We start from the raw sequence: 11,646 nt of genomic DNA, 5'->3' as shown, positions 1-11,646 counted from the left end.
CAATGGTGTCATTCCATGGAAAGCAGGTGTTCTGGCAAGAATGGAATTCAGTCTCTTTGGCAGAGCTGCATGAGGGAGGGGCGTTAGGCTCAATGGGCACGTCAGGACCAATAAAGCCTATGGGCAAAGCTGAGTGCAGGAGAGTTGCAGGTCAGATCTGTGGAGCAGCCAGAAGAGCTCCACAGTGCCACGATGGGAATTCTGGGTGCATGGGTGGTCAGGAGTAGCATTGGCAGAGCTGTGTTGGGGCCCAGGAGGGGAACAGGAGGAGCAGTGAGGGGCCTGAGTAGAGCTGTGAAGGGGAAACTTGCAAAAACGTTTGCTCGTGCTTTGCTCGTGCTTCTGCCAGTGCTCTAGGGGCCCAGGTCAAGGCCAAGTGCAGTCAATGGAAACATTCCCATTCGCTACCACAGAAGTTGGATCAGGCCCCAGATCTCTTACTCCACTAAAATCCCCCTTCAGTGTACGCGAAAGGAACACAAAAGACGAGTTCGTAACAAGAACTAATACTGTCAGAACCTTTATTTGAACGCTTGTTGTTTCTTTGAACCAGGCTAACAAATTAAATACCTCAGGAAGACTAAAGAACACAGTATGCTTTTCAGTGGAAATCAAAGGTAGCTCTACAGTGACATAAAATGATCAGATGCTTCTGTATAATTTGGTAGTGGTCGACCAACAGAGAAGAGTGATGGAGACACACTACTCCAGAACGGCTCTTCTCCCTTCTTTGCTTTGTTCTAAACGTTTTCAGTTAATGGTATTTGACACTGAACCTGCCATTGGGGCCCTGAGAACACCAAGCCAGTTGGATCTGGGGTACTGCTCACTAGAGACCTTCCAGGTCATCATCAGTGGACTTTCTGTTGGCTCATGCTGGATTTGGTGTGCCAGAAATCTGAGAGTGGGAGGTCTTACTAGGGCCACCTGAGGAAAGGCCCCTGTCCCTTAGTTAGGGAGCCATGCATCGTTCTTCTTTCTAAGCTGAATGGTTTATTGTAATATGTGACGCTCCAGGACTTTTAGCAATGACCTTCTCTCTTTGTCACATGAACATTTTTGTGCCACAAGAAAAGTCATATGACCTATTGATTTCCTAGTAAGGAAGCCATAAAACCTACTGGACAGTGAGGACTAGGGTCAAAATATTCCAACCTGAATGCCTCGAATTAGGCACCTAAATCCATATTTTTAGTGTCCTAAATAAGTGTCCTGATTTTCAGGAAAGCCAAGCACCTGACATCACTGAGTGAAGTCAATGGGAACTATGGCTGGTTCAACACCTATGAAAATCAAGACTCTTATTTTGATACCTAAATATGCACTACGGGCCAGATTTTTAAAGGTATGTAGGTACCTCACTTCCATAGGAGTTAGAAACCTAAATATCTTTAAAATCTGGCCCAAAGGAGTCTAACTTCAAAGAGCTATTTTTGAAAATCTTGGCCATAAAGTGCCAAATAGTTCCCCTTGAAGTTAATGGGAGGGCTGCTATTGACTTCAACGGAGCTGCACTGGTTTACATCTACCGAGGAGCTGAGCCGCACTGTTTAGCATGTCACACGGTTTCAAACCAGGATAAGCTGCACTGAGGCAGGTCGTGGTTTACACTGGTGCAACATGGACTACACTAGAGGTTTGCAGGAGTGCAGCTGCACCACTGGCTAAAAAACCCAGTGCAGTCCAGGCCGCAAAGGCTTCCGACCCCGCTCCCCAGTATGGAAAGTTAGTGGCTCCAATATGGAGCATGTGGGGAAAGAGACAATGCAGGGAACAATAAGAGGAAGGGCGGTCTAATAAATAGTGCATTGGACTGGGATCAGGACAGCTGGGTTCCATTAACTCCCTGTGTGACCTTGGGGGGGGAGGGATAGCTCAGTGGTTTGAGCATTAGCCTGCTAAACTCAGGGTTGTGAGTTCAATCCTTGAGGGGGCCATTTAGGGATCTGGGGCAAAAATCTGTCTGGGGATTGTCCTGCTTTGAGCAGGGGGTTGGACTAGATGACCTCCTGAGGTCTCTTCCAACCCTGATAGTCTATGATTCTATGAAGTCACTTAACCTACCCTGTGCTCAGGTCCCCACCTGTAAAATAGTGATACTACTTCTTGCCTGAGGATAAAATCCATGAATGGTTGGGAGGTGCTCAGATGCTCACGTGAAGTTGGCCGTCTAAGTGCCCCGATAGATGCAGGGGCTATTCAACAATCTAGGAAGCTCTATTAAAACATGGATGGAGAAGAGCAAGTCTAATCTTCCTATTAGCACCTCAAATTACAGGCTAAACAGTTGCTTCCAGATACCTAAAATATCTTTTCAAGGAGCTGGGACTTGAACAGAAATTGGTTCATTATTTTTCCTCTCTGCTATTCGTTTCCATCTAAATGAGGCTTCCCTATGAATTACTGGCATTCTAGGTCAATCTGATCCCAATTTGTCTGTCTCAAGCCTCCATTTTGACAAGAGTCCACTTCATTCGATAGTTTCATCAGTTACCTCTTTTACAATGCCCCTCCCCTCTCCCCCGGAGATGGCAACACCCCAAATTTACAGGCTTCAGTCTGTGAGGCCCCCAATGGCAGGACCCAAATATCATCTTTAAATAATGCTCAATAAATAGAAGAAATAAATATTAAATAACAGGCGAAATCCTCTTAGCCTCTTCACTATATGTACAATGCATAGCAAAATAACATTGATCGGCTGCTTGCAGACAATAGTTTGGTATCACTTGCAAATAAAATAAATTTAAACCATCACAACCAGCGTAAAGCAAAAGACCGGACGTGGGTAAACCACTGAGAGCAGCAAGTGCATCGGGGCCTTAACACGGTCCCAACTCCTTGCTCTTCGGCGCAGAAGCTGAAGAGCTGAGTTCTGCAGTGAGGGATCAATAGGATCTGGAGAGTCAGGACAGAAAGACCATGAGGATTCCAGTTTGTTTGGTTTTTTTGGGGTGGGGTGGGGGGATATTAGCAATTAAAAGAGCGCAACGAGCAGTTAGGAATAACAGAACCCAGAGCAACATGATTTAGAACCCTGTGCATTTTACAAATGAGAACCTTGTGGGGTCCCCGGATTCTGGAATGTTGGAGCATTTCAAACTTCATTGGGCTGTGGGAACAAGAGAGACGGAGGGAGGTTTGATTATTTTGTGAAACCTTTAGAACTATCTGAAGAGTTACAAATGTCCTCAAGAATCCCTCACCCTCGGGAGTAGCTGGCTAGCCTCAAATTAGCCATGATCCATGTACAACTGAGTTGCGTTTCCACTAACCGAAGGATGCTTTTCTGCCGAGCATTGGCAGAAATCAGAGATGCCAGGGTGCAAAAAGTCTTCAAAAGCAACAAACAAGCAACACAACATTAAAAAAAAAAAAAAAAAAAAGATGCTGGCAAAAGGCACAAACGACAGAAAAGCTGGAGGGGTTTTTGCAAACCTGCAGAAATCCCAAATGTCAACCAATAAGCAGGGCTGCCTTTTGGGCTGCACTGGAAATTTCATCAAGTTAAATTAAAATAGCTCCACCCATGGGTGAGAAAAACCAACCTACCCCATAACTTGGCTGGGCTTTGTCACTTCGACATCGGGTTTTGGAAACATTGTCAGGACTGCTGGTTCTTCCATACTGTTGTTTCTTTTATCTACCGCAGCTACGTCATCACTTGGTAACAAACAACATACAAAAGTCCTACAGATGGCAACCACAGAGGGAACCAGAGTTTCTTCTTCAGAGAAGCCAGGTTATATTTTGTGGTCTGACTCAAGGAGAGGAGTGAAATATGCCTTTCAGCCAACTGGCACCTGTACTCCTAGCAAAGGGCTGTTCTGTGATTTCCCTTTGCAGGATTGCAAATTTCCCTCCCCTCTCCCATTTAACCACAGAGGAACCAGCAGGATTCTTGCCATATCCTCTGTGAGATCACAGGCTTGTGATGCATAAATAGAATCCAGCACCATTCATGTCCATTGGATTCCAGCACACAGAAGGGTGGATAAAGATTTTGTGATGAACCCTAGTTTTCAATGGGAAAAGACTACGCAGAGTGTCCTTCTGATGCCCGTTAACCTTTCACCCCCATTCTTCTATCACAATAAAGTGGACTTATTCCGCTTTGCCTTACCACCAACTTTAACACGAGCTACAGTCAGATGCGTCAATACTGGGCCTGAACGCAAAGCGATCATAGAGTTCTGAGGCCGTCCTTTGCACTTGCAACGGGACATGGAGACATTGAAACAAACAAACAAATCCAAAAATAACTTATCATTCCAAAAATATAATAAATAAATACTGTTAACGGTGACCAATTGCATCCAGTCTGACATAGAATTAAAAATAGAATAATAATCACAATAATAATAATAAATAATTTAACAGGTTTACTCCAATACAAGTCTGATCGGGAAACCTAAGGAGTTTTAGCTGCCATGGGATAGTATGATGAGAGGCAGTCCTTGACGAGTGAATCATCAGGCCCACGCGAAGGACACTGCAGGCTCAGTGTGCTCTTGGGAGCCATCTCTTTGCCCTTGGTCCAGGTGTGCTACTCCCATCCACATGGCCTGAGGACAGTACGTGGAGCCCCATCAGTAAGGAAGTCAAGTCAACACCATGTTTTACTATTTACACAGCCTCCTTTGAACTGCCTGGCCTGGTGTTTAATTGCACCAGACATGGTTGGGTATTCAATGCGTGCAGGGTTTATTCTTGCAACACTGATGGAGTTAGACCTCGGTCACATGGTCTAGGCCTCCAATAACTGCGACTGCATCCTACTGGGTAAACAAAGGTGTGACGTGTTTGAATATCACACTGGGAGAGCGTGCTGGGTATGGGGGGCAAAGATCTTCATTCCTTCCAAGTTTGATTTTGCTGCAAAACACTGAAGGCAGAGGGACTGAGTAACATCTAGAAAAGGACATATACAATTCCCCGCCCCCACCCAACGGCTGCACATTATAATGTCACCACGTAAACACTCAGACAGACAGAGGGGGTGGGTGGCATTTAACCCCCAGCCATGACTTTGGGAAATCTGTAGGTGCCGCACTGGCCGGAATCCCAGTTTTCTATTTTCTAGAGGGGTTGGAAAGTGGGAATTGTCTAGACCCTTTTCCTGAACTACTATGAGCAATGACACGTCACCCCATGGAGCACACAGAATTGAACCTCTCCTAAGCCGGGGTCTGGCCTGTGGAGGAGCATTGCCAAGAAAACCACCTTTGCAACGCGGCAGTAGTGCAATATAGGAATCCTTTGATGGCCTCCGTTCTGTGAATGGCTGCACACCTCTTCCTGGACCACTGGAAATAACAGCTGCTAATAGCTGTGAGCCACATCTCTCTCCCTATTTACTGCACACAAACACCTCCCGTTCAGGTCACGCCTTTGCCTGTTCACTTTAAGTCTCCGTGATTCAGGGGGGCAGGTGGCTCTTCAACCAATAGATGTGTGTGTCTTTACATGGTCAGTCTTTCGTCTCCTCCTCAATGGGGGCAGATCAACTTTCTGCTCGGCCCCTCGGAACACTTGAGGCCCTACGTCCTTGTGTCATTAATGGGATAATAGTTGTGTGGGCTGGGGGAGAGGGGAGGGGAGGAGGGGGAAACGAAACGTCTTAATCCCAAATTAGCTGCTCTAAGCACCCAGCTGTTGCAAGAAAAAGAAACTCTCCAATGCCAATTGAGCCTGCACCTGCGAGTGGCCTTTGTTAGGCAGCAAATCACAGTAATTGCACAGCGGGCTGGGCTGGCAATCATTGCAAAGGGAAAATGAAGGCAGGCCTGGCTCACAGTCTGGAAGGATGACCACTGCCCTCCCCAAAAAGCGCCGGGGGCTGGTCAGGAAATGGGCAATTGATGGGTACACCCCCTTTCCTAGATCCTGCTTCTTCCTCCTCACGCCCGCCACCTCTCCACCTGAGTAGTTGTCTGACTAGACCAGCAAGTAAAATGCTCCATACAGCAGCTGCTTCAGAGATCTACGGGGCGTGTGTGTGTAAAATGGAGCTGAATTGCCTCCCGCACTGCTGCAAAGGGCAGGGAAAGGTTACTTTGGATGCAAGCCCCGGACCTAAGTTGTAACCCTCTGCTTGGAACTGGAACCAAATTCCTTAGAGCGGCGTCTAATGCATGGCACAGAAAACGTTCCGCTGCCTTGCCTTTGGGTAAAAGTGCGGCGGCTGCTAATTCTTTCTTCAAAGGGCTCCCGTGATTCTTCAGGAGGAACAATTCCTAGAGGCCCGGTGCCCCTGCTTGGGGAGGGAGGGCTGGGAGGCTAGCACGCTCAGCCGTGGGTCGCTGTGCCTGTCACTGTACATCTCCCAGAGGAATTTCCAACAAGTGTCTGCAGGGTCGAGCTCTGAGTAAGGAATCTAGGGGCAGGGCAGCCATTATTCTCAGATGTCTCCAGGATGACAGTTGAGGATTGGTTAGTTATTTTGTTCCCAGTCGCTCGCCCGTTTTTAACCCTGCGCTCTCTGCTTTGTGAAGAGTGGTTATCCCCGAGCAGCTGGCTGTTTAAAGCACCAGGGAAAACAAAGGCCCAGCCGGGACCCTAAACCAGCAGCTGTGCTCTCCTGCCCCATCCCACAAACGACCCCTCTCCTGCCAGGGCCGCCCAGAGGATTCAGGGGGCCTGGGGCAAAGCAATTTTGGGGGCCCCTTCCATAAAAAAAGTTGCAATACTATAGAATACTATATTCTCGTGGGGGCCCCTGTGGGGCCTGAGGCAAATTGCCCCACTTGCCCCCCCTCTGGGCGGCCCTGTCTCCTGCACTAGGGCTGTCGCGCCAACACCAGACACCTGTGGGGCAGGGGGCTGTTAGTCTCGGCTCTGGGTTGGTGGTGTGTAGATAAACCGGCTATCAGCCCCCAGCTGCTCTCCCAGGTGATGCCAGGAGAGTTCCTCAGGCTAGCCAAGCAGCTGGAACCCTTCCCTGGTCTGTCATTCCCTGATACTTCGGGCCTGTCAGCCCATTTCCCAACCAGGCTAGGCAGGTGGCAAGCTGCAATTGCTGCTACTCATTGTGCACATCTTATTTGTGTTACCCCATCCCTTTCGCCCTCCCACCCCGCCCCACCATACCAGCCTGCATGCTTGGCTCATCCACCTGTTATGGCTTAGACTGCAAGATCTTTGGGGCAGGGACTGTCGTTTCCTGTATAGATGGTACAGCACCTAGCACACCGGAGCCCTGATCTGATTAGCCACTAGTCACTAAGTAGCAGCAACAGGGAGCATGGTAAGAACCTGCCCAGTCAGTACAGAGGATGGGCTTTCTTCTTTCCTTAACCATGGAGCTGGTCTCTACTGCTGGGGGATCCCCCTCCTTTCTGCTGATAAATAAATAGTCTTGCTAGTTGAGGCTTCTGCACTTTCAGCAGCTCTGTGCCAGGCATTGTATTACATGGGAGCTGGCCTTTGGGGGAGCAGGGAAGGCTGGAGGGGTTGAGGTCACAAACTGTAAGCTCTTTCGGACAGGGACCTTCCTCCTGTGTTTGTACAGCGCCTGGCGCAATGGGGGCTACATACGAATGGCGTTTGTACAGCGCCATGACTGAAGCTCCTGAGGGTTACATACGAATACGTTTCATTGGAATTCCCCATGCCCATGTGACCCGGTACCCAAAAGGAGCTGGAACTTACACTCCCACCTGCCCTGCAGGGGAATTCCATTGCCCAGCACAGAGCTCCTGTTATAAAACCAGCCACCAGCAGTAGCCCTGGAGAGCTCTGGGGCTGAGGGCTCACAGGAGCCGCAGCGACAAGACTTTGCTCCCTTGCATTTCCTGATTGTTGGCCTGGCCTCCCAGCCCCCAACCCTCGATTGTTCCCACTTCCGCTTATCGTCTCCCCAGCGGGTCATATTGCCGGGGGGAAGAGAAGCAAACTCGTGATATAAAAATGGGGGCGGGGCGAGGGAATGGCCCCTTCCAAACAATCCACGCCCGCGTGGAATTTCTTTCTTCACATTCACAGCAGGAATTGGCTGACCCCGGGGGACTGAATATTCTTCCCCGGGGAAGGGGCACAGGGGGAAAGCCACCTCCAGCGAAGGTGAATCGATCCTGCAGAAACCTCTGGTTTTTCCCTTTCTAGGGGAGAGGCCACACTGCAGTGCTTGTGTGGTTCCACGCTGGGGTCAACGGAAGCTTTGCCATTGACCTCAATAAAAGCAGGGCCAGACCTGGATTCTTTCTGCCTGGCCCAAAAGCCTTGAAGAGAGTTTCTTTTAAATTATTTCTCTCTCCCCCCACCAAAGAATCGGTGCTTGCTGCCTTCTGGCCAAGGAAAAGCAAAGAGCTAAACTCACTCCCTGGATTAGCCACTGGGAAACGCTTCCCTGGAGATAGGCAAGGAATGGGTGGGGGAGGCTGGTTTATAATCAACACAGCTGCTGCAAAACACGGACCCTCCCTCTCTGCCCACGTGTTCTCTGCGTCTGCCTCTACGTGTGCAGTGCCCAGCACAACTGGCGCTGGTGGATGCCACAATAGAAACATGAAATAATAAGCTATCACTGGGGAGGCTGGAGGAGAGAGGAATTGAAAGAGACAACCCCAACGCACGTGGCCGGGAGGGGGACGCCCTAGCGCCGCAGGCTGTCATAGCTGTCTGCAGAGTCGTAACTCTTGCTCCTGCTCCGGCTGCTCCTTGGGCCCGAACTCCGGCTCCGGCTTCGGCCGCTGTCGCTGCTGCTGCTCCAGCTTCTGCTCCGGCTGCTCCTGTAGCTGGAGTAGCTGCGGCTGCGGCCGGGAGAGCGGCTAACGCTGCTGTACCAGGAGGAACAGCTGCTGACGCTGCTGGAGGAGGAAGGACTGGGCCTGTAGTATGGGATGGGGCGTTTCCGGGCACTGTGGGGACAAAGGGAGAAGAGTGGTTACTGGTGACACAATGGGACCCCGGGGGCGAGGAGGGTGTTGGGGGGAGCTCCTGGCCCTGGGGCTCAGTGGGAGGCAGGGAGGGAAACTTCAGGGCAATGCTTCCCCTCCTCGAGTGCTTGGAGGGCAGCGTCTCTGGGCGTGACGGACTCAAAGCAGGCCCCTACTAAAGCTATCCACACACCTTGGCAGCACGTCAGAACCGAGCCTGTGGCTCCCCAGTGTGTCTCCTGGAGGGCTGGGGAGTGTCTGTCCCTTACCTCGTGATGCGGCGCGCTTCCAGGTGGCTGGGAGAATCTCTCCTGCGTTTCCTCATGGGCGAGTAGGACCGCCGCCGCCGCCTGTTCCGCTCCCGCTGGGACTCCTTCTCGCTGGAGCCGTACGTGTGCTCTCTCGCGCGGTCCCTGGGGAATGGCCAGTTTGGGAAAGATCACTGCCAAGATCCCCGGGCTGATGCAACGACTCATTGGGGGGAGGTAGGCAGGGGCTCAGCAGTGGGGCTAGAACCTGGAAACGTCAGCGCCAAAGCACAGGCCTTGATCATTTGAGCGAAAAACTAACCCTGCCAGCATCCTCCAAATTGGCTTGACCGATAGATGGAGGCACAAGACATTTAGCCAGCGTGTTATGCAGACCCTCGCTAAGCACGGGCCGGGGAGTGCTTTTTAACAGCACGCACAGTTGGCTAGATGTGCGCGCAGTTCCCAGATTTAGCCAGTCTGGATGCAGCAATGTGAGACTTGGCCGTTGGCAGCAGGGATGTGCTATTTCTGTGGGGCACGTCTGTTCTGCGGAGCCTCAGCCGTCCAGAATGAACACAGCAGCTCTCAGCCTGGGGCTGCGACAGGGTCTTGGAAAAGTCTCTTGACCCGCCCTGAAGTCCCACCTGCTGCGCCGGAAGGGGCGGTGGGGAATGGCGTTGACCTGGTTTCACATATTGCTTTCCACATTGGAAACACTTCGCAAAGCGATGAGTTAAATATTGAGGCCCTGATTCTCCTTTACATTCGGGCCCCTTTGCGCTGCACTGCACTGCTCAATTGGGCCCAGAGAACACAATGACTTTCTAAGCACGCAGAATGGTTCTGATGAGCTCCCTGATTGCTGTGGGTATTAGAACCTGCGAGCAAAGGTTTGAAACAGGGCTTCGGAGCTGTGCTCTGGCTCCGGAGCAAGCGCCAGGCAAAAACCTGCAGCGCCACTGCTCCGCCCTCGCTCCGGGCTCCGCTCCAAAGCCCTGGCTTGAAAACATTTAGCAGACCAGACTGTGTCTAGGTTCCGAGTGTGCTTTGCTAGGTGTTCAAAGCACACAAATCTCAGGGTGTCTGGCAGGTACAAGACACCCATCGGTTAAGGGCAGTCGTCTACATTAACAGGACAGGGCTGCCTTGGTTTCCAGGCAGGTGTTAATCTGCTTTATTTGCCATCAGCCTGCAAATTTGCTGCGCTTTTGTCAGCCCTGAAAATAACCGGCCTTACCATAGGAAACGGAAGCGTGGGGTGGGAGGAAATGGACCAGGGGACAGACCCACGCGGGGTAGTGAATGGAGGCTGCCAAGGATCAGGGGAGGCCCTGGATGTGGCGCATACACAGTCACAGCGCTTGGCTCTGCACGTGATCTCAAGCTGCAGAGCAGCCCAGTGGTGCTGGACGCTTTTTAGAGTGGGGGTGCTGTGCCCCCCCTTACCTCTGTCCACTAGAGCTGGGGCCGGGAGCAGGGCCGTGGCTCCGGGAGGCGGGAACACGGACAGGGGTAAGGGGGCCGAGGCTGCGGCCACAGTTGGGAGCTGGTGTGGAGCCCCGGGCGTGGGGCCGCAGCCGGGACCCCTGGGCGCAGTGCCAGAGTGGAGCCCCATGTAAAACCTGGGGGTGCTGCAGTCCCCCCCGCAGCCTTAGTGCCAGCACCTATGCCGCAGCCGACAGGCAGCCCGGGTCAAGCGGCAGTAAATTGAGGCTGCTCCACCTTCCATTAGGGGCCATTTCGTCCCCTGCAGCAGCCCGGAGTGGGGCCTGCTCCCTCCTCCCGGGCTGGCCCCTCTGTGTTGCATCTCTCAGGAGCCAGCAGCAAATCTAGGCCTGGGGCACCAGAGTTATCCTGATTTCCTACTGAGACGTCGTTATGTGGCTAAACAACCGGTTTGAAACATCTGCCCCGCCCGGTTCAAAGCCTGGCCAGGTTGGCTCCAAGTTCCCCATCGAACTGACACAAGGCCTGCATGCCTGGGTTAAGGTTTCATGGCTCACGCCAAACACTGGGCAGGCCTCGTCAATAGGTCACAACCCCGAGCCCAATTTGAGCCTGTTTAGGGCCTTCCTGTACAATCTGTGTTTTGAGGATACAACAGGATGGAACTGGGCAGCCTCCCTGAGTTTCACTTGGCACAACTGGATGAACTCTGGGACATCGGTCTGACTTGTTTTCTGGGTCCCACACCTTTAAATGGTGATAAAGACCCCATCCCTGCTACAGAGGCAGCTGCCATTTAGTGCTCAGAGGTAGCCTGCTACACAGGAGACACCCACAGTGCTCTCTCTCATAGAGACCTGACTTTTGTTCTTTCTTGCCTTGGCCTTTTCTTGCTACAAAACAAAGGTCACTCTGCCTGACAGGGATTGGTGACTCTATGGATGGAGGGACACATTCCCCCCTGAAGCACAAAATAAAGCTTGGGGTATGACCCCACATACAGTGAAGTTGAGGAAATTGTTCCCATAATACCCCGAAGCCCTGAAAAAACAACCCCGGGTTTCATCCAGCTT

The 11,646-nt window shown here is 51.5% G+C and overlaps 1 protein-coding gene across 2 annotated transcripts in view; it reads right to left on the bottom strand.

Moving 5' to 3' along the window:
- Positions 1–494: 494 nt before the first annotated feature.
- Positions 495–11,646, bottom strand: part of SRRM4 (serine/arginine repetitive matrix 4) — a 145,363-nt gene continuing 134,211 nt past the window's right edge. For both annotated transcript variants that reach the window (XM_042843180.2, XM_042843179.2), the window contains exons 12-13: positions 9,146–9,289; positions 495–8,858 (exon numbers count right to left, since the gene is read on the bottom strand). In XM_042843180.2, coding sequence (XP_042699114.2) covers positions 8,594–8,858; positions 9,146–9,289 — 409 coding nt within the window. In that variant the 3' untranslated portion in view covers positions 495–8,593. The remainder of the gene's footprint in view (positions 8,859–9,145; positions 9,290–11,646) is intronic.

Source organism: Chrysemys picta, chromosome 15 (genome assembly GCF_011386835.1).
Source record: "Chrysemys picta bellii isolate R12L10 chromosome 15, ASM1138683v2, whole genome shotgun sequence".
NCBI classification, from domain to species: domain Eukaryota; kingdom Metazoa; phylum Chordata; order Testudines; family Emydidae; genus Chrysemys; species Chrysemys picta.
The sequence above is the reverse complement of the archived record's forward strand: the minus strand, read 5'-3'. Positions and strand labels throughout refer to the sequence as shown.